Source organism: Vipera ursinii, assembly GCF_947247035.1.
Source record: "Vipera ursinii genome assembly, chromosome: 1".
Lineage (NCBI taxonomy): Eukaryota > Metazoa > Chordata > Lepidosauria > Squamata > Viperidae > Vipera > Vipera ursinii.
In genome coordinates, this window is record NC_139512.1 from 179,015,740 (window position 1) to 179,039,151 (window position 23,412).

At 38.2% G+C, this 23,412-nt stretch overlaps 2 protein-coding genes across 5 annotated transcripts in view; one reads left to right on the forward strand and one right to left on the reverse strand.

Annotated features, from left to right (window-relative positions):
* The window catches only part of CREB1 (cAMP responsive element binding protein 1), a 54,576-nt gene extending 47,507 nt beyond the window's left edge, over positions 1-7,069 (forward strand). For both annotated transcript variants that reach the window (XM_083354946.1, XM_083354945.1), the window contains exon 8: positions 2,570-7,069. In XM_083354946.1, the coding sequence (XP_083211072.1) occupies positions 2,570-2,714 (145 nt within the window). In that variant the 3' untranslated portion in view covers positions 2,715-7,069. The remainder of the gene's footprint in view (positions 1-2,569) is intronic.
* Positions 7,070-10,161: 3,092 nt separating this feature from the next.
* Positions 10,162-19,559, reverse strand: METTL21A (methyltransferase 21A, HSPA lysine). Of its 3 annotated transcripts, none has more exons than XM_083355001.1 (6): positions 19,521-19,559; positions 19,105-19,132; positions 17,484-17,638; positions 16,361-16,515; positions 13,068-13,179; positions 10,162-11,679 (listed from the first exon to the last, which is right to left on the reverse strand). In XM_083355001.1, the coding sequence occupies exons 4-6, from the start codon at positions 16,505-16,507 to the stop codon at positions 11,294-11,296; spliced, it is 645 nt and encodes a 214-aa protein (XP_083211127.1). In that variant the 5' UTR covers positions 16,508-16,515; positions 17,484-17,638; positions 19,105-19,132; positions 19,521-19,559; the 3' UTR covers positions 10,162-11,293. The 3 variants fall into 3 exon arrangements, with proteins under 3 accessions (XP_083211127.1, XP_083211126.1, XP_083211125.1); XM_083355000.1 differs by having other exon boundaries at positions 19,494-19,559; XM_083354999.1 differs by lacking the exon at positions 19,521-19,559 and having other exon boundaries at positions 19,105-19,480.
* Positions 19,560-23,412: the final 3,853 nt, after the last annotated feature.

Sequence of the window (23,412 nt, forward strand, 5' to 3'; positions counted from 1 at the left end):
CAAATATTTCCCCTATTGGTACACCTTGATCTTTCTAACAGTTACTACTGTTGAGCCAGGTACCACCTATTTTGTACCTCTGCATTTGGTTTTTCCTATCTAAATACAGGACTTCACTTTTCTCACAATTGAACTACATCTTGTTACATAAGTGATCTGTCAAGATCTATCAGGATCTTGAGCCTATGTTCCAAAGGGTTAGCAATTCCCCCCGGCTTGGTGTCATCTGCAAATGTGATGAGTTCCCCTTCTATCCCCCCATAGATCATTCATGAAGATGTTGAAAAGTACTGGGCCCAAGACAGAACCTTGAGGTACCCTACTGCATACTTCACTCTATGTAGATAAGGACTACATGCTGGGGGCAGTTGGTCAGCCTATTACAAATCCATTTGGTGGTAGATTCCCACATTTTTCTGTCTTACCAAGAAGCAGACAGTGGTCTTCGTTGTCAAATTCCTTACTGAAGTATAAGTATACTATGTCCACAGCATTTCTTTGATCCACTAATTTAGTCATTTTATCAAAGAAGGATATATGGTTTATCTGGCATGGTCTATTTTTAACAAAATCATACTGGCTTCTAGTACTGTGATCACCTTGTTCATTTCTAGCTGTTCACAACTTCTCCACTTGATTATCTTTTCAAGGATTTTCCCTGGAAAGGTACAATATCACAGAAGGATCAGATACTAGGATTTCAAACTCTCTCTCTTCCCTATACTATGAGCATTGGTATATTGGCATTTCAGCCGTTTATGGTTGACCTTAGTTTTGCTTCCTGCGTATCCTGATTTGTACTTGTGTGGCCCTTCTTCACCTCTTCCTTTCTCTCTTGTCTAATTTGTTGTGTTGGCCTATATGCTTTGGGTTTAGCCCTACAAGTTTGTCTCCTTCCCCCTCCAGTTTTAGTTTAAAGCCCTTCAGATGAACTGACCTACTTGCTTCCCAAACACATTCTTGCCAAATTTCGCCTATCTCTTGCTAGAAGCCTTTCCTGTAGGTAGTGTAATCCATGATCCAGAAAGTCAAAGTTCTCACCATGGCATCATTCTTTGAGCCAGCGGTTTACTTCTAAAACATCTGTTCTCTCATTGGTTATTGACTTATCATTGGGACTGCTGATGAGAAAGCAATCTGAGCACCTAGGTCCTTTGCTTTTTTGCCTAGTTGCTCCTTTGATATTGATTTCAGGCTCTTAGTTGTATTATTCATCCTAACATGAAAGAGGAGAAAGGAATAATAATTGGTGGGCTGGATTATTTTAGTGAACCTATCTGTCACATTTTTAGTCTGCGTCTGGGAGACAACATACTTCCTTAAGAAATTATCTATGCTTATTATTAAGAGTCAATATCAACTTAGTAGCTCATAATCAAATCAAATACTTTCAAAATGGCAATGACTATTTGTATGCAAGTTTTTAAGAAATCAAAATATTGAATACTATCATTGGCAAAATGCAGCCTCACTATACTCGTCCACATTAAAATTAAATGCTTTCCTAATAGAAGGGTTTTATTTCCTAGAGTGAAAAGATTGATCAAAAATAGCAGTTGGTGTCTCCATGCAATCAAAGTGCAGCTACATTCAGATAGTGCTTCTGTATAGACAAGGCAGATATGGAATCAATGGGAAATGCAAATTAAAAGCAAAAGCAGTTTAAACTGCTACTTAGTATGTGCATATATGCATGCACCCTTGCTTAGGGGAAATTGTAAAACGTGGAGAACTTAGGAGACACACAGATGTGGAATGATGAGAGATAGGAGAAGATACTCTTTCCCTGACAAAGAGCTTTATGAGGAAAATTAGCTTCAGGAAGGAGAAATGGGGGGGGGGGGAATCCAGAGGCACCAATTGGAGCTTTGGTAGCTGACTAGACTGAAAGTGATTGCTTTACAAGCAGAAACCTTGGAATTCTCTCTTATCAAGCTTTATTATGATGAATAATAAACTAAAGCTAAATACATAATAAAAATTAAGTCTTGAAATCCTAACTTTGCCCCACTATGTATTCAGGAGAGTGTGGCTTTCTTGCTGAGAGGGATAGTGGGAGGAGAATAGATAGCAGAGAATCATCAATCTCAACCACTGCCATGAGATTGTCTCTTATTAAATTGGGCAAGTGCAGCAATACTGCCTGACCTTACTACTGAAATGTAAACCTGGTGTGTGGAGGCAGCACAGCTTATGCTGAAAATCCCAGCTCAAGAACAGAAGAATGCACATTAATGGGGTCATGGGGCACAATATGTAAACACAAAACTTTGTAAGTAATTGTACTCACACTTTGCAGAGGATATGGTTGTTTTAATGCTTTTTGAATTAGAGTTACTGCATACTAACAAGTGATTTGATAATAGGTGTTACTATACTTGTTGACCTGTTGTTCCCTGGTGGTTTCTAAACTTGTAGCCCTTCAGTGTGGTAACCTACTGCTTATATGGATGGGAAGGAGAACTCTTTTTGCTCTAGCTTTAAAATTACTACATTATTGAAGTTAAACTCAGCTGTGAATGTTGAAAATTGTCTTGAGTCTGAATATTTTCTTTTATTTTGCCCACAGGGAAGCAGCACGTGAATGTCGCAGGAAGAAAAAAGAATATGTCAAATGTCTAGAAAACAGAGTAGCTGTCCTTGAAAACCAAAACAAGACATTAATTGAAGAATTAAAAGCACTTAAGGACCTCTATTGCCACAAATCAGATTAATTTTAAATCCCCATTTTTTGTTTGTTAATGGGGAAAAAGACTGGTTTGGTGATAGTCAAACAGACAAACTGAACTTTTTATTTTCTAAGATTTTTTTCTTTTTTTTTCTACATACACAACTGTCTGAAAGCAACTAAGGAATTTGATTCATCTGTGCTTGGCATTAAACTGTGAATGTTGCACATCTGCCTTCACTTCTTCCCCTCCTGAAGTCAATTTCATCACAGTACACCCTGATTCTGAAGAAAAAAAGCAAACTTCCTCTTCAAGAAATAATAATCTTCATTTGTGAAGTTACAAGAGTTGGAGGTTTCTTACAATAGTTTCAGGAGTCAGCATAATCTCATCTGAATGCCTTAGTGAGAGTCACCCTGGACTTTTGCCCTGAAATACTCAATGGGTCTCATATATAACCAAGGTATGATGCTCTGAAGTGGCTGTGGTTGCCATGTTATTGCATAATTTCAAATATACGTTAGCAATTGTACAGTTAACATCTATTTGGTGGGATAATGCCAAAGGAGATGCATTTCAGGTATACTAACCATAGAGGAATCGGAGGTAGCTGAAGAAATTAAGAAGTTGGACACTTATGAACACAATCCAATTTTTGTACTACAACAAAAATCATTTATTTTCTATAATGTTTTAATAAGCTTTATGTAGTCAGACTTACAAATTCAAATGATAACTATCACTTTATACTTGATTGGGATATGAACTGGTAGGAAGCAGTATAGTATGTGGTTGAGATGGAAACATCATAGTACATTCACTACTCTTTCCTTTTTCCCTATCCAAAAGCAAGATTATCCAAGGTAACAATTAGAAGCATAGTTAGCATAATACACACTTTGGGGAAAGAAAACTTACAGCTGTCCTAATTGTATCGTGCAAGTAATAATTTTAAAACTGCCTGTCAAAAATTTTGACTTTTCTTGATTTGCTTAAAACTTCCTTTGATATATCTTTAAAAAGAAGTAAATTTATTCTGTTACATCATCTGCATGTATAATGTGGATATGATATTTTTTTTTTGCTAAAATCCTACTTATTGTATATTCAGATGCTGTTACATTTGTCCAGTGGACACATTTATCAAACACATTTAAAGCAGTCTAAAATTCATTTAAGCTGACTAATATGAATAGGCCATGTAATTTAAGGTTTTAATTATATATATATAATGGCCATATGCAAAGATTTTAATCAGATTTGGCAGGAATAATAAATAAAAGAAATCTGGCAGCCATGAGCATAGCAAAACTTTTGAAACCATTAGAATTTATTTGGTGAAAAAAACATACTATGGAGTTGAATGGAGCTGAGGATCTATTAGGGCCAGAATGGGATTGCATGGAGACAGTTGTCGAAGCCTAGTCATTATTTCAGTGTATGTATATTTATTTTATTTTAATAGCTTGTGTGTGGTAGCTGTTCTGAAAGATAAAATACCAGGGTATATTAGGGAGAATTTATCAGGTGCATTTAACAGTGTGACAATAGGGATTAAATCATTTTTAAAAGCATATTTCCATGAAAATTAAATATTTTTTATACAGGAACAGATAAACTTTTTTTCTTTGTTTTATAGTAAGTCAAAATTCTAGATTTGGAAAGGATATTTTTTTCACTCTCCTTTTAGTTTGCTAGACAAACTTGTTTATTCTCCTACTGGCATAGAAAATAGATACCTGAACATCTGTGTAACTTATTTATATATGGATTGTGATCTTTCATAAATTTGATGAAACAGAATGAAAGCATATAAATTAATAATTAAGTGCTGCTATTCTGAAATTTTCATTCTCTGTATCTTTAAAAAACAAGGACTTTAGCAAAGATTTGGGAATATATGCTATAGAGAGCTGAAATCCACAATTTGTAGCTGCATTGTGAAATTTGTCTTCTTTTCCCTGAAAATATAGTAGAATCATGAACTCACTAATTTTGCAGAAGTCATTTTTGTAACACTGCTGTCATGGTATGTGGTATCTTTTTGTTTAGATAATTTTGAAAAAGTATCTCATAAAGCTGGCTGTTTTGGGATCATATAAATGGGTTAACTTGTATAAAAATTATGCAATAATGTAAGATTTGTTTTAAAGACTTAAGTACTGGAAAAGCAACCACCATAACTCCACTATTTTGGCATCATTTGTAATTATTGGGTATGATTGTATTTTAGCAGATAAGCCATCAGCTGAGCGGGCTATTGGGGGTGGGGCTAGATAAATAGCCTTTTAAGTGGATAAAAGAAAGAGGCTAAATCTCGATCACTTGTAGTATCGCAGGATCTATTGTACTGGTTCTATAGTAAATATAAAATTTACATTCTGAGATTGTTCACCAGCAATAACACAACATTTCAGCCCACTTTATTTATCTTGTACTGAGTTACTTAGGCATCTGGCATTCCATATATACTTTGAATTATGTTTTAATTATCCCAAGTGTAGAGCAGGTTGGTGCCAATGTGTTTTACAAGATACAGTCAAAATGAACCGGATAGTACTGAAAAACCAACCCTCAATTTGTATATTACTAATTTATTGCGTTAATGAATTTATTGAATAGTTAGTCTCTATTATACACTTGGCCCCTTTGCTGCATAACAGAAATTTTGTTGAGTTTATTGACAGATTTAACTAAAACAACTGGCATGGAAAGGGCTAGCTCCATTATAGTCATCTTACATAGAATTGATTTGAAGTACAGTTTCTATATTTTACAAAAGAAAAAAAAACATTCAGGCAGTACAAATATTGTCTGAGGTGTTCTTCTAAAAGATATTCTTGGAAAGGTTTATGTATAAAGTATGTACATATATAAAATATATATACACAGTATATAATCTATAGCTCTGAGAGCTTTTAAGTCAGGAATGCTGAATATTATAGTATATTGAGGTCAGAAAAAAATAGTATGTATGTGTGCAGATACTTTGGTATTTTGGTATTGCAGGTACAGGTTCCTACTAGCCATTTCGAGCCTTTTAAAAATTTGTCTCTACAGTTAGGAATTCTTGGAGTTAATTCAGGATTGTTATTATGAATAGATTTTACATCTGCAAATAACCTCATATGTCTTTTTGCATCCACTTGCCCATTTCCTCAGGGTTACTGTATTTTAACATCATTACTCGGTAGCATTGTTATATATATAAAATTTATTTCTGCAATGCTAAACTATAAAGAATGTGTCAACAGCTTATCTCACTACCATGTTTCAGATACATGGCTGAAAAAAATCAAGGATTTTTGGAATTGTAGTGCATTTTTGACGAGAGCATTTCAATTCTGTATATGCACAGAACATAACTGAGCTGTGTTTACAGGTGGTTTCTTTTAAACCCACAATGAACCCAGGGCACGTCAACACTCTTATGTATCTGTGGAGTCTCCTAACTTGAATGCCATTTATTAATTGACCTGTTAATCATGTAGCAAATAAAATGTTGGTGCATACCTAAGTGTTTCAAAATTTGCTGTACTTCAAGGGAGTATTGTATCACATTGTTACCTGAGTCTCAGACTTAGCCAGATGCATTACTGACATTCTGAAAAACGCTTCAAGAATAAAATGAGTTGGTTGTAATGAAAAAGTTCATAACAAAAACTAAAGGATATTTTTGAAATGCTTTCTATAAGTTGTACATTATCCAAGTGCCACTCCATTTTTGCGTCATGGGGTTATTTGTGAAACAATAAATGAAACGTTAGATCTTTAATTCCATTTGAGATTTTACTATTCAATAATGCTTCATGCTCTAATTAGAGGAGCACCAAGGAATGGGAAAGTTGTGCAACTTCTGATCAATTTATTCTTGTTTTGTTTGGATCTCATGTTCACATGAATGTGAACTTTCTTTTGAATATTGTGGGAGGAGGGACAGCTGTGCTAGTTTTATTTAATAAAATGTATTCTCCCTGTAACTGATTCTTTATCCAAAACAATCAGCAAAAAACAGGGTACCGAATTTTTTTAAAATGTTTTTATTGCGAATTAAATTACTAGGCTGAGAAATATGAACTAGAAATGGCTTAAGTTAAATTGAGAATTCCTTATTATTTTGAAATACCCCAGTTTTAATTTTATAATTTATCCAGTTGTATTTTGTTTCTGATTTTTTTAATGTACTGGGTTATACTGCATTTTATTAACATTATGTACATACTAACTGCTTTGTGTTTCAGAAGCTAGTAATTGCTTTGTATATTAAAGTGATCTTTGTGAATTTGTGAAATACTGTCATAAAAGTGCTTTTTTCTTACTGTAAAGTTTGTGGTATAAACTGTCATAAAACCCTTTTTACACATCTATGTGCAGATACATAAACCTGCTTTTAAAATCTTTTTGGAGTCTCTTTTTTCAGATGGGATAATATATTTAAATGGTATCACTTCCCCTATGTTTGTCAATTAGTTGAAACAAAAATATAGTTTCAAGCAGGAATGCAAAAATGCAATTGGCACAGACTATGTACAAAGCTCCAGATGTTTGGCTCTTATTTGGCTATTTCATAATATTTTTTTATTTTTATTTTAATTCCATTTATATCCCGCCCTTCTCCGAAGACTCAGGGCGGCTTACACTCTTGTCGTCTTCTTTGGCTAACATGATTTGCCACCCTGTCCTTTCCCTGCCACACTGCTGTCCTTTCTTGCATTCACCATCCTTTCCACACCAAACTTCACCTCCTTCCCTTTGACTCCTTGCCACGCTCGTTTGAATGTGCATATATTTTTAGTCCATATGAATATGCCTGTTTAGCTTTTTAAAAATGTAATATAATAGCCCTCAGAAATACATGATCTCAACCTGTTGGAATTTGTACACCCCTGTTCTGGACCATATCTTTATTATTTCTATTACACAAGAAAAATAACAATTTTTCTAATCAAAATAATATAATTATTATGGGATGCTCAAAAAACTGAACCCATGTCCCAGGATATACAAATATAAGGTGCTGTGCTAAATATGAAAATCCATAAAATTCTGCACTGGATCTTTATTATGAAATAAAGGTAAAGGTTCCCCTGCACATGCGTGCTAGTCGTTTCCCACTCTAGGGGCCGGTGCTCATCTCCGTTTCAAAGCCAAAGAGCCAGCGTTTGAGGACGTATCTGTGGTCATGTGGCCGACATGACTAGACGCCAAAGGCACACGGAACGCTGTTACCTTCCCACCGTAGTGGTCCCTATTTTTCTACTTGTATTTTTACGTGCTTTCAAACTGCTAGCTTGGCAGAAGCTGGGACGAGTCACAGGCGCTCACTCTGTTACGCGGCACTCGGGATTCGAACTGCCGACCTGCTGATTGACAAGCTCAGCGTCCTAACCCACTGAGCCACCATGTCCCTTTATTATGAAATAGGCAATAAGTTCAAGTGGTGCTCCAAATGTTTTGGGATTGCACCCTATTACGGTTGCTATCATTGCTTTCTTTTGCTGTAGTTGTTCTAGAGCAGGGGTGTCAAAACTGCCAGCCCCTGGGCCAGATGCGTCATGCCAAAACTGCCCACCCCATTGCCGGCAATGAGAAAAAAGTTGCGATACAGCACGTGACGTTGCAAGTTTGGCACCCCTGTTCTAGAGGTATTTGTGATTTTCTCCAGTTCTGTCTCTTCTATTTTTCTGTCTCCAGATACTGCTCCACTCACTATCCAGACTTTTTTGTCTTTCATAAATGGTTCTTTGGTCTGGCGTGTTATGGGGCAGATGCCCGGCTGTTTGAATTCTAAAGTTCCAAAGCACTTTAGCTTCTTCATTTTCTATTACTCTGTCTACTTTATGGTCTCACCGGTTCTTGCTTGCAGGCAGGTTGCACTTCGTGCAGATATTCCAGTGCATCATTGTTCCTATTTTGTCATGCCATTGTTTGTAAGCAGTCTGTGTGATTTACTTGTAGCAGTTAACTAGGCAGTCCACCCTTTCTTCAACTTCTCTGCAAAGATGGCATTTGTTCTCTGTTGCTGTCTTCTTAATCCCGGCTTTGCACACATAACGTAACATAACACACACATAACGTTCTTAAGGCTTGGTCCCGTGTAGCCAGAATCAGCCGCCTTTGATTTTCCTGCTCTTAGCCATTACCAGGTCTTGTTATCTGCATTGCTCGTTTGTTTTTTAACTGTACTGGCCATGTAATGCTTTGCCTTGTCATGTCTCCTTTTCTATACTTTATTTGGTCTTTCTTGCAAGCCAGTTTGGTTTCCTGGTGTATTAGCTTCAATGCATCTTCTTCATATCCTTCAGATATTCTTCCAGTGTCCTTCTCTTCTTCTTCAACTATCTGGTGTACTTGCAACATTCCATGCCCACCTATTTTCCTTGGTAAGTAGTCTGACGATGTCACAGGGTGGATGAAGGGCATAATTCGTTGTCATTTTTCTGGTTTTCCTATCCAGACTTTTAGTTCTACTTGAGAGTGGTCCATTATTTCAGCAGCGTATAATGCCTGGAATTGTCCAGGTGTTAATTGCCTGTTTTTACCCCGTGTTTATTACTTTTTACAACGAACTCAATGCGGTGAACATATCCAACACATCTTCCTCCTCCTGTTTCCCCATAACAAGCACCCTGTGAAGTGGGTTGAGCTGAGAGTGAGTGGCCCAAAATAACCCAGCTGGCTTTCATGGCTAAGGTGGGACTTGAACTCATAATCTCCCACTTTCTAGTCTTTTTGCCTTAACCACTAGAGCTTTTCCTCCATTGAGTTTGGACTTCTTTACTCTTATGATACATTCATTTCTAAGCTTCCTCATCATTTCTTTGTTCTTGAAGTTGTCAGCTTGAAGGGCCGTACGTTTGTCCAGTCCAAATTCCACTGCAATGCTTTAGCTGTATATACAGACAGCACTGAGCAGTGATTCTGTTATAACTTCTAATTTATTAGTTTGATAATATTCATAGTCCCAGTCCTGTTTCTTTTGAACTGAATTTATATATTTTGGTTGTTTTATTTCTGTTCATTTTCCAGAATATCTTGATTAGATGGGCAGCTATATTGTATAAATTTGATAAAGAAAACCTTGTATAAGAAATCATATACTAATTAATCTTTTAATGGAGGCACCAATGATGCTTCTCCACACTCCAGTCCACTCCCCATGAAAATATGATAGAAAAATCTAATTTGGTACCCAAATAACATCACTCAGGGAAACTTGGCAACGATTCATTAGAGTGGCATGCGCAGAAAAACAGATATTACTCCCTTTACCTTTCTGCCTGCCCACCTTGGCCTTATTAAACATTGGTTGCTGTCTGGAGGACCATTTTAAAACTCGATATGAGCAGACAACTGCTTTTAAAACAGAGATGGCTTAAGCCATCATCTCTCATGGCCCTGACAAATAATGAAATTACAGATCTAATCAAGTAGTTTAACCTTGGCAATGCACCACAGACTTTGTCTTAGCTATACATTCCAACATGGACTAGTTGGCTCCAGTACTCACTTCTTTGCTTACATTTATTGACTGCAAATGTGGTTTCTAAAGATTAGGACTTGCCTTAATAACTTAATTACCAAGAATATTCAACCTCATCAACTGCCTTTTCCTCCTGATCCTTGTGGGAATGAATAACCTTGCCAGAACACTTTGAAAGAGTCCCTGGAAACCAGAAAACCTTGGACAGAAAGGTGAAGGAATTGTGAGCACAATAACTGGAAGCACAACTATGCTAACATATTTTTACAAGTCTGTATTTTATGCTCTTCATGAAAATGAAACTGTTCCCAACCTCACAAGTGTAACATGGTGAAAATGTTTGAAATGATGTAATGTGAAAAGCAATTCTAAAAAATGGCTATAGTTATGGAAGCTGTAGATCACAGCTTTTTAAAAGTCATTAAGCAAATCATGACATTAAGTGAATCATGTTGTAAGTCCAATTTTTCGTTGGAAAGCAGCAAAAAAAAAATCACAAAATGCTATCATATGGCCACAGGATGCCACAACTGGTCATAAATGCAAGCCAGTTGCCAAACATCCAAAATACAATCACATGACTGGGAGTGGTAACTGCATTGACAGGTCATAAGTACATTAACTTTGGTTGTTAAGTGACTGGTCATATGCTGAGGACTACTTACACAACCCATGTCACTCATCCAAGGAAGCCCCATCCTTATCCCAAGCCTTTTTTCTGAAACATTTTTTGTATGTCTCCTTTTGCTTTTGCCTGTGTTTACTAAGGAAGTTATATTAATCGGCCAGCTGACTGAAAGAGAATTGTATGGGCAATTAGCCCATCTACCTTATGACCATATACAGTTTTTCACAGTTAGTTCTTCAAAAATAATTGACAGATTGCTATCCTTTGATGGCTCACCTGATTCTTTAACAATGAGTGAACCAAGAAGTCCTTATAGGAAACTCAACCTAATTAATTCCAAGTGAGGAAACAAAAAATAGATTAGTTTCACATTATACTCATAAAGTACTTCCATTGCAACCGGGAGAGAGAGAGGGCGGGAGGGAGATGCTGCATGGAAGTTTTTATTGAAGTATTGGGGCAAGGAGAAGGAAAGAGAAGACATGAGCTGGCAAGAATTCATGATCAGACCTATCACAGGACATGTCTCTGGGCTCTAAATATATGCACATCATTACCGGGGTCATAGAGCACTTCATGCACTGTAAAACGTTCTCTAAGCATCTTCAGGAAATTCTGGTCCCGCTCATAGCGGAGACGGCATGATAACAGGATCACAGTCTCATCAGAGCAGAGATAATCCAGTGTTTGAAGAAGATCTGCAAATGTTTCTTCCAGATAAACTATGTCTGCGCCCAAGATAATATCATATTCTCCTGGAGAAAAGTCTGCCAAATGTTGTCCCCAGGTAAGTTCCTTTATTGCTGCTCTTGACTGAAGGTTGGCAGGTAAATTAGTTTGCACATTTGACTCAAGTAACGGTAATGTTGGCTTTCGGTCCGTGATTGTAACTTGAGCACCTAAGAAGAGTTAAATACGAAATGAATTAAATCTTTACAGAGCAGATTTTAGGGGGAAAAATAAAAAAAATTCCTATGCATAAAACAAACATATAGGTAACACTTAATGTAGCCCAAACTATCCACAAGTAAATGATCTAAAATTCAAAGAAAACAGAAGTCCCTATATATTTTTCTCCCTGGCTCATTCAATTTTATTTTATTTATTTTTTTTTATTTTAATTCCATTTATATCCCGCCCTTCTCTGAAGACTCAGGGCGGCTTTACAAACTTAGCAGTAGCCTTCATTCTATGTATATGCCTGCTTATTAGGGCTTTCACACACACCCCAAGCGGCATTATTACAAAGTCAGCTTAATTGCCCCCAACAATCTGGGTCCTCATTTTACCTACCTCGGAAGGATGGAAGGCTGAGTCAACCTTGAGCCTGGTGGGATGCGAACCTGCACTGATTGCAGGCAGCTGGTGTTACTTAAGGAGGCATTAGCCCACTGCTCCACCAAGGCTTATTGCTGTGCCAATTTAATTAATACTTTTACATAAAACATAAGAAAAATGTATGATGACATCCTTTATGAAGAAAAACGTATTTAACCAATGGGCTAATAATGCTATGGTGTTAAACGATAAAGCAATTATTCTTGCTACCCTGAGCAATAATCAGTTGTGGGGACTTCCATCTCCAGTATTCTCAACAATGGTCATGCTGGCTATGGAATTTGGGGGGATTAAAAGACCAAACTTCTGGAAGGTACCAGATGGTGAAGATTGTTCTAGGCATACATTTTAAACTGACACAGACAAAGTTATGAAAGATTCAATTATTCCAACCTTCTTCAAAGAGATTCTTTTTATTTAAAAACTAGATTTATTGTTGGGGTTTACAAAAGCTGATGACAGAAATCTTTTCTACTAGATATGAAACATGGAGTAATGTAAAGAGAATCCTTATTAGAATAAATCTAGTGAAAAAACTGAATGTTCCATTAATATTAGTAAAGCTAAAAGGAAAGCATACCATTTGAGACCCCTGTTAGATGCCAAAAGAGCCTTGGTGGAGCAGTGGGCTAATGCCTCCTTAAGTAACACCAGCTGCCTGCAATTAGTGCAGGTTCGCATCCCACCAGGCTCAAGGTTGACACAGCCTTCCATCCTTCCGAGGTAGGTAAAATGAGGACCCAGATTGTTGGGGGCAATTAAGCTGACTTTGTAATAATGCCGCTTGGGGGTGTGTGTGAAAGCCCTAATAAGCAGGCATATACATAGAATGAAGGCTACTGCTAAGCTTGTAAGTCGCCCTGAGTCTTCGGAGAAGGGCGGGATATAAATGGAATTAAAAAAAAAGAACTGCTAGCCTACAATGGCTCCAGTTTCCAGAGTAACTTACCAAGTAACACAGCTACAATTCCAAGGAGGCCTGTCCCAGCTCCTAACTCAATCACCCTGCGTCCCTGCAGATCAATGCCTCCCGTCTCCAGGAAAGTGCACAAGACTACTGCCTAGGTCAGGAGAAAAAAAAATTCTAAGAATACTGATACAGGTCCAGTCAGCAAATAGCACCTGTTACCCATATGAGAAGCTTGTAGAAATGTTTTAAGAAAAAGATGTCATTTTCAAGTCACCAAGTGAAAGTCTTTATTTTGGAGCTTTTAAATGTGCATACTGGTATCTAGTTTTTTTATTTTTGAAGAGTGAAAGATAGGAAAGGCCCAACGGAAATGAGAACACAGGCAGAAGTCACCTTCCCAGTGGGTAAGGGGAGGGCTAAGGGTATTGTCATCTATTCCTGCGCTCCTGGCGTACAGGTAGTCCTTGACTTATGACCAACTCATTGAACAACTTTTCCAAGTCACGACAGTGCTCAAAAATGTGACTTACAGCTGGTCCTCACTTTCCTGCAGCCACGTGATCAAAATTTGGGCACTTGACAAATGGCATATATTTACAGTGGTTGCATCATCCTGGGAGTAACATGATGGTTATTTGTGACCTTCCAAGAGAGCTTCCAACAAAGAAAGTTAAAGGGGAAAATAAGATTCACTTAATGACTGGGGCAAAAAAGCTCATAAATTAGAAACAACTTGTTTAATGACTACATCATTTAGTTATGGAGTTCCAGTCCCAATTGTGGTCATAAGTCAAGGGCTACCTGTAGTAAGTGGTGTGCTCTTGCACTGTGGTAAGTAAGAAGTGCAAATGACCTGACTTCCTTATTACATTTTGATAGAGCATGATTAAGTATAAGGATGTAGTGGAGGGTTGGGTTATTCAAGCAAGTTTTCTTCAGAAAAGGGTGAATTTATACAAAAAATCATCTTCCTTTCCTTATCATTACTAATTTCTAGCGGGACAATTGAAAACATTCTGTTGTACTGTATTACTGTGTGGTTTGGAGGCATTACTGTTTCGGACAGGAAGGCTGCGCAGAGTGGCAAGGATGGCAGAAAAGATCATTGGAAGTTCCTTCTATCCAGGGTACAGCATATAAGCGATGCTTGACCAGGGTCTGCAATATTGTCAGGGATGCTATGCATCCTCTCCATCACTCATGTTCTTAGTTACCTTCTGGAAGGAGGCTTTACAGTATCTGAAGTAAAAAACTAGATTCTGTAATAGCTTTGTACCATATAGTATCAACCTTGTTAACTCTCAAGATTCTTTTCCCCCACTATGTATTCTAAATGGTCTGTGATATTGTGTGTGTGTGTGTGTGTGTGTGTGTGTGTGTGTGCACGTGCGCATGCGTGCATATTGTTTATTTGAGAGCGGGCATCAGAATTTCCTTTTTTTAATGTGTGCCAGTGTGTTCACAGTAAAAAGTAACAATAAAGGCTATCTTATCTTAAAATTATAGTGATATGTAAGGAATATTTTTAAAAATTTCCAAAGTGACCAAAAGTTATCCTTAGTACAGTTCTACCTGATCTCTTTTTAAATGGATATCTTTGAAGACCAAACAATTCAGTGCTCAGAAAACACTGATGCCAATTTTATCATTTTCTTTCATACCCAAATAAACAATTTTAGCAAGGCAGCAAGAATATAAATGAGAATATTCCGTAAGGTAGCAATCCTAAATCCATTAATAGGTAAAAAGCCCTATAACAGCATAGAAATTCTAGTAAATATACACTGTATCTTTTTTATTTTCAATCTTTAGAGAACTACTTTTGAGCAATAGAAAATATTGACACTTATTAGCCAAGCATCAACACTAGATGTTACAGTTGTCAGAAAATTGTCCATTTCTGTAACAATGTTATTATGACAAGTTAAGCAGATGACAAACTAAGAACTATGAAAGAAGCCTTAATGGACTACCACAAAGTAAACTACAGTATCTCTTGGAGAGCCACCTTTTGTATCATCATAATTAAATTATCTTTAAGAGATAAATTAGCTTCTTTGCCTAAATATTTCACTATTTTTTAATAAAGCATCTTTTTCTTTATTTATTTTGAAATAACTCAAAACAGGAAACATACCTAATGCTCCTTCCTCCTCCTATTTTCCCCACAACTGTGTAAGGTGAGTGGGCTGAGTGTGTGTGACTGGCTCAATGTCACAGGACTAAAACTCACAGTCTCCCTGTGGTCTATCTGAAGGAAGATATTTGGGGGCAAGTTATAGGGTGTGTTGTTGATCTCAGCTATTGGTGATTGCTGGCTGAAAATGAGATAGAAACAGAGTCAGCTACGTGTTAGAGAAAGGCTTTTTAATCTAAGCACCAATTCCAGTGAGGAAAAACAATAAGAAGATTCCTATTATTATTATTATTATTATTATTATTATTATTATTATTATTATTATTATTATTATTATTATTCCTATTATTCCTATTATTCCTATTATTCCTATTAGGAATGTGTGAAATCTACCATTCCATGAACAGTTACATACTAGTATTTTTCAGAACCTTTTATTGTGCAGATTGCAGGCACTCCTAGGATGGTTCAGAAGCCTTCCAGAAGGAGAAGTGGAACTGGAGGTGGTTCACAATATTCTGAAAATACGCAGGATTGCATTACCATCCTGTCAAAAAATGTTGCCAGTGGAAATTTTGGATGGGATGGAAAGAAACAAGAGATAATCATGGTAGGAAGGAATGGAAAATCTATACCTTCCTCGTTCTGATGCTTTTCCATTTGGGGGCAGGATGGGAGTTGTAATCTAGCTAATTTGGAGAATGTCAAGTTCCTTAGCAAAAAACTTGGATGAACCACTCAGCCAGAGGCTCTCACACACATACACAATATTATAAGGTTAAATAAGAACTGGATCGCCCACTAGGAAGAAGCCATATAAAGCAGATAATTGCCATCTGCCATGGTGGTTAAGTACAAATTCTCTCTTATTATCCCCAATCCTGGCAGTTCAAATCTGTTACCTATTTCTCTCCCTGTGTAACTGACATCTATTTCCTAGAAAGTATCAACTCCTGGCTTGACTCTTAGATGGTTGGAAAAATAAACAAGAAAGTTCTCCAAAGCATCTCCCTGCTTCAGTTAAGTAGGATATATCATTTCAGAATTTTGTTTTTGTTGAATGCAATAAACATTATGACCATAGAGAGGACAGAAATATTAATTCATTTGCTGAAGGGCCCTGCCCAGTTTCTTCAGACATCCTTAGTGAACCATTACAACTCTCCACAAATGAATCAATGCAAATTATACGCACCGCATCCCACACCACAGCAGCTACACCCAACTGCATCCAATTCTGCTTAATGTGAATTGTATGATTGGCAAAACAGAACGTAGAGGAAGAATTATGTAACTTCTGCATTCCCCAAAGAGCTGTGCTATCATAAGGAACCAAAGCCATCTCTTTGCCTATCAAACCAAGGAAAGATACAGAATTGAAAAACAACCCATGTGAAACCCATTCACAAGAATAAAGTTTTATTCTGTCCTTTATGTCACTATTACTCAATTATAGTTCAGATTCACTCCATTAGGGAGACAAAAAACAACAACTGTACACTGAAAATTGAACTTCCAATTGTACTCTAGTGATGAAAAACAGGCCAATAAAAATGCAGTTTATAGTAAAGTTAATAATTTATGGCAATTGTCCAAATATGCTTATTGTTCCCAGCAGGTTGCCTCTCTTAAAGAATGTTATTTACAGATTTCCAAGAGTTGGTCCATCTTGAGTGCTGCCCACTTCTCTACAGCAGCATTCCCCTGAAGATTCAACGTACTTTGACCTTACTGAGATTTAGGAAACCATTAAAACTTAGTTATTTTAACAGTGCTCTGAAGGGTTCATTACATGAGAGGGATTTTCCTGTGTAAGAACACAACTCTATGGAGATATGATTTCTTATTCTAACATATTTTAATGCAAGATAGGATTGTTAGCTACTCAAGTGTCAATTGATGGCTGGAGTGGCATATAAGCCTCATAACATAAATACAAATGAAAAAATATAAAGAAAATGGAAACCATTTGACATTTACTCCAATTATGGAATCCTTGATGTTCTCTAAGCTTGGTTGTTTGCTTGCAGACATTTTGTTATCAGAGTGGGTGACACATTTAATATCAAAAGGGAGTGAGGTTTGCTTTATTTTCTCATTTCTCATTTATTTTTATTTTACAAAAAAGAAAGATACATGAAACCATCAACAATACCTTCAAATGAATGATTTAATAAGGGAAGAAGAAAACAACATCTTACCAGAATGCAACTAGCATGAGTGAAAAATCACAGCTAGCAAACCAGCCAGAGTTAGAGAGAAAGTGCTCCCAATTCCTATTGCCAGTGAATTTCCAGGAACACTCAAACAGTGCATACCTGATCCTTCAAAGGGTGGATGACTCTATCTTAAACTCTGCCAAACAGGGATAATAAGTATAGCTGAACCTTGAGCTCCAGAGCTACATTCCAGCCACCTCTCTACCATATGGCCATTCCACAACTGAAGTTGGCTTAGAGTCCCCACTTCTTCCCTAGAATAATAAGATGGAAAGAAAAAAGAAAACATGTAGGACTCATTCAGGTAACACAAAGGACAGAAGGCAACAGGGAATCTTAAGGCATCTATGAACAATCTACAGCTATCTCCTCCATGGTACCTGGACCAAGGTTCTGGGTAAACCTTGCCCATGTGGCTACTTTTATGTTGTGATGTATCTAAGGAACATAGAACGTTTGGAAAACCAAATTAGTTATGGCTTAGTTAACAACAGGCAAGAGTGTCATGCAAATACCAGCTATCAATTTTTCTCACAGCTTGTTCTGTAAGAAAGGTGCAGCCAACTTTCCTTATTTGGCCATATTTCAATAATCGAAGAAGATGCAACTAGTAAAATTCTTCTTAACTTTAAAGATATAGACCTGCTTATTGAGATATGGTTTTCATCATTCAATCAATTTTAACTGCTATAGGTATTAACCCAAAAGGGATAAAATGAAGCATATTAAGGATTCAGTAATGTAAAAGAACCATAATACAGGTTGTCCTCAACTTATGACCACAACTGAGCCCAAATTTTCTTTTGTTAAGTGAGACATTTGTTGTGAATGTTGCCCCATTTTACAACCTTTCCTGCCAGTCATTAAGTGAATCACTGCAGCTGATAAGTTGGTAACATGGTTGTTAAGTGAAGCTGGCTTCCCCATTGATTTTGCTTGTCAAAAGGTTGCAAAAGGTGATCACACAACCTTGGGAAATAGCAATGGTCATGTATGAAGCAATTGCCAAGCATCTGAATTTTGATCACATGATCGTGGGGATGCTACAAAGGTTATAAGTATGAAAAATGATCATAAGTCACAGTTTTCAGTGCCATGATAACTTTGAACAGTCACTAAATGAACTATTGAAAGTCAAGGACTACCTGTAATTGTGTAACTCAGGGGTCTTCAAACTCGGCCCTTTTATGACTCATGGACTTCAACTCCCAGAATTCCTCAGCTAGGCATGCTGGCTGAAGAATTCTGGGAGTTGAAGTCCATGAGTCATAAAAGGGCCGAGTTTGAAGACCCCTGGTGTAACTTTATGAATCCACATTACAAACAAATCAGAGGCAGTTAACCAGTCTGTGATCCTAGTCCTGGGACCAGAACATAAATTCTTCGGACATGCAGTTAATAAGATTGAAGCAGATTCTTTTTTAAGATTTATACTCTAAAAGAACATCCTGTAATTTTGCACACAATCAAATGTATGCATTTTAAGAATTGTATTGAAAACAATTTGTCATGACAGTACTCGAAAGCGTGATTTAGTCTTTTTAAAATGTAAAAATTTTAAAAACTAAAACTTTAAATTACAATGCACATAACAACAAAAGTTCTGAAAACGGAAACAGATGGCATAAACATGTAAAAAGTCAATCTACTACAATATTCAAAGGACTTTTAGAATGAAACTTATATGCTTTGCACCGAAAGTAGAATTAAGCAGACTTGCCTGGTGCGCTCTGGAAAGAGAAGAAGTCCTGAAATACAGAAGAGTCGAGGTGGTTAAAGCAGAGTCAAGATACCTTCAAACCTCTGCAGTAAGTCGCTGTTAAATTTGTTTTATTTGGCTTGGTGCGTTGTATTAGCCTCTAATTGTAGTTTGCAAATTAGGCATTATGACCTGGTATTGGAAATCTCCTAATTGTGGTTTATGCAAGACAACACGTGAACTCCGCCTCCGACTGCCATAGCTATCAGCTAAAGTCGCCTAGGCTTGCAACCCCAGATTTGACTTCCCTTTCTCTTGTTGCTTCTCTGCAAAGTTCTCCTCTCCCTTCTCCCCCCCCCCAACCTATAGATGCTGCTAACCCTAGGGAGGCAAAAAAAACCAAACCCCACCGCCCGCCTTCCTCATCCCCTCCTCACGGAACGCTGGCTCTACGAAGATCCTCCACTCGTCCCGGGCACGTGAGAAGCTAGCCAAGGGGAGGACGGCTATAGAGATACGAAGAGAGAGAAAATGAAGCAACGCGCAAGTCCCATAAAAATTTGAAGAACACTCAGACAACGTTATGGACGCAGGATGCTGCTGTTATACAATCTGCCCTAAGATTTAGAGAATGTAATTTGCCTCGGAAGATGGAAACTAATTAAATGGATCATTAGTCAAATGGTAAAAAGTATTTCTAGCTTGTTTCTATCTCTACGGATGCAGCCTTCTCTACTGTATTAACACTGCAGTGACAATATCCATCGCTGGTCGGCGTACTGTGGCTTCAGTCTTTCTTTCGGTTTGCGTTGAGAACAATCGCAATATTTGCCCTTATAGCCCAGGGGGTCTTCAAACTTGGCTCTTTTATGACTTGTGGACTTCAACGCCCAGAATTCCTCAGCCAGTATAGCCATTTGACCTTCCGTCTGTAAATCTTGGTTAGGAATAAACTCCATTTCGGTAAGCTTGACTTTTGAGTAACCGTGATTTTTTTCTTTCTTTCGTTTAATCGTATCCGATTCTCAGAGACTAAGAGTCTAGACAAGTCCCTGCAGTTTTCTTGGCAAACAAACACCTGATTTGTCATTGCCTCCTTCCTAGGGCTGAGAGAGGCCAAGATCACACAGCTAGCATTGTGCCCAAGGCAGGACTAGAAGTCACAATCCCTGAGTTTCTGGCCTACACCAAAATGGCTCCCAAACTTTGGTTAGGAGTCCATAAATCACATCAGTTTCTAACAGCTGGTCTCTTGTGCAAGTCATAATAAACCATGGATATTTGTTTATGTATTGCTGCCAAATTCTACAGTTCAGGTTTGGTAGAAATTAAATCTAATTTGGAATTCTTGCATATATATTTGCCCATTTCACAAACTTTCATCAATTAACACATGCTAAAATGATTTGTTAAGTATCAAGATGTAAGCACAATTTGTAGAATATCTTAAACTAATCTGGCTAGTTAATATTATCTACTTACCTCTATCCCAAAACCAGCACAGCTGTCATTTTCAACCACTCCTAAACTGCAGTTTGAAATCAGTATTTGTTCTTTTCACACTCCCTTTTAATGCTAACCAGAGGCAAAGGCTATTCTGGGTTTGAAAAGCATACTTAATTAATATGAACTATGAACTAACTGGGCATCTGAAAGGAGAGGGAGGTGATGAAATTTGCATTAAGATGCAAATTCTTTCTATTATTATTTTCACATGCTGTATTCTGATGCTAAAAGGACAGAACTTGCATCATAACGGAATAACACACATCACTGTGTGTTGGCAACACTGTTATTAGAAATGGCCACTTAACTGCAGCCAGAGGAGATAGGAAAGTTTGTAATGCATTCTCTCATGCCCACTTTCCTTTTTTTTTTTAAAAAAAAATCACATGTAGGGTATTATTTTAAAAGTGAAATTTATTTTTTACATGGTAGAGACTTAAATTGGCTTAAGATCTGACCCAGGACACTTTTATTTGTTTTAACAAAATAAAAATATGTAGCAGAAGCCAAAAGAGGAATGCCCCCCATTTTTCCCCCAATTGCTGAAAAACTCAATAAAACTGAATGCACAAGGACAGAACAAGAAACAATGCATGGAAATTAATCAAGGAGAGAATCAACCTAAAAATAAGGAGAAACTTCCTGATAGAATGATTAATCAGTGGAATAGCTTTCCTTCAGACGTTATATGTCCTCCATCACTGGGGGGGTTTTAAGAAGAGACTGGACACCCATTTGTCTGAAATAATATAGTGAAATAGTATAGTGTCTTCTGCTTGAGATGGGGTGTAGGAGGGAAAAAAATCTCCAATTTGTTCCTTCCAGCCGGGACAATGCAATCAGCGCTGATGAGTGAAATGAGAAGCCAGGAAGCAAGCTGCTGGAAAGATGGTTTTTATTTTGGAAGCCAGAAAACTGCAGTGGCAAGTGTGTTGTGTTTCGGGCCAGCTGACTGATCAGAAGAGTAGAATGACATTTGCAAGCAGGCTGCAGCGTTAATAACTGCGGCCATGCCCAGCGTGTACATGCTCTCATCTTTGAGGTTAGTGCTGGTTCCTCTGTCAACGATGGTGGAGTATGTGGCTGTGAGAAAACCCTTAGCTTGGTGTGGTTTACTATGGCTTGTGGTACCGAAGCTACCCACATTAGGCATGTGGTCAGAAAGTCCTTTACAGATTTGCCCAATAGGCAGAAGTCAGTTGTATTTAGGATTTCTCATGCTAGGTACTCCCAAATATTTCCCTTGTCAGGGAGTAGGTTGGGTTCTAAAAATCCCCCAGCATAGGTTACAAATGCAAATATACATTTTAATAACTTCTTCCACCTGTCCCTTGCAATCCCTCCCATCATTTCCCACAGACTTAAAAAGTCTGTAATGCCCACTCATCGGTTTCAGGGCCCTTCCTGAGTCGCTGCTTTTGGTTCTGCACTGTGGCCAAGGACGGCCGACTTGATGTGAGTCCAATGAATCCAGATACCTCTCTCTGCAATTTTTACGGCAGTCTGGGTAGTTAGCAGGATTTGAAAGGGTCCCTTCCACTTAGGCTGCAGTGGTGTTTTCCTGGTGAATGATTTTATCCAGATCCAATCTACGGGTTCGAAGGGGTGGAGGGCTTCTTCCAGTGGTAGCGTCTAGGTCAAAGCACTGTACCTCCACAAATCACGAAGTTGCTGCTGTAAAACTGCAAGATAAGAGGATAGAACCGCATCCCCTCTTTCTAGGCTCAGTGAATGTGGATCCAAGCCTTTAAGGGTGCCAAGAGGTCGGCCAAAGAAGAGTTCAAATGGGGAGATGCCTTGGTCTCGATGAGGTCTTGTTCTTAAGTGGAACAGTGCTATAGGAAAGGCTTGGGGCCATGACAGGTAGGTCTCTTGGCAAAGCCTGCCCAGTAGGGTCTTGAACTTCTACACACGCCTCTCCCCCAGACAAGGATGGGTGCCAGGGTGTGTGAAGGTTTTGGGTGATCCTGAGGGCCTGAAGGATGTGGGTGATGATCTGTGACATGAAGTGGATCCCTCAGTCCATGTCCAAGACACTTGTCACTCTGAACCCGGGCATAATGTCTTCCAGTAGGTGTTGTGCTGTCTCAAGGGCAGTGGCATGGTGGCAGCGAAAAGTTTCTACCCAGTGGGTGAGCTGGTCCCTGCATGCTAAAACATATTGGTAGCCATTTGCCTGTGGAAGCTAGATATAATTGAATTGTAATTTTCAAAGGGGCGTTGCACCCATGGTCTTCCTCCTGCATGTATGGCTTTTCTTGGAGGAGACATTGTTGGCTTGACATGTCTGGCAATTTTTGGCTATGCAGCTGGCTTCACTGTATGCCCCTGGGGTGTACCAGACTCGCCTGATGGCATCTACCATTGCCTGAGTCCCGCAATGGCCCTTTGAATGTAGTGTTGGCATATCAGTCAATTAGGGGGGGCTATTGGTCTGCTGTCTGGGATCCACCAGAACCAATCCTTAAAGCTAGCCTCAAATATCTCCTTCCAGGCCTCTGCAGGGCAAACCCCAAACAGGTATCTAGAATCCGTATATATGTTAGTAGACCACTTCTCAGCAGCTTCTCAGCAGCTTTGCACATTTTCGTTAAAGCTAGAAGCTCAGCCAATTGTATGCTATAGGAGGAAGGCAGCGGGGAAGCCCAGACAGTTTCATGTGTATAGGATGACCTATCTGTAAAAAAAAATAAAAATCTACATCTGGGTTTCACAAAGATACATCACTCAGGTCGGGCTGGGGTAATTCAGCTTCATGGACCAGGTACGGGTCAGTCATGCAAAGTTTCATCAGACTGTTCTGTGGGCAGTAGGGTGGCAGGA

Bases quoted from the DNA above. Each gene is read 5' to 3' on its own strand.
- METTL21A (XM_083355001.1), bottom strand. From the start codon at position 16,507: ATGGCTTTGGTTCCTTATGATAGCACAGCTCTTTGGGGAATGCAGAAG. The intron at 13,180-16,360 runs GTGCGTATAATT...CTCCTGACCTAG, and splicing joins CTGCTGTGGTGTGGGATGCG to GCAGTAGTCTTGTGCACTTT. The intron at 11,680-13,067 runs GTAAGTTACTCT...AACTCTTCTTAG, and splicing joins AATTGTAGCTGTGTTACTTG to GTGCTCAAGTTACAATCACG.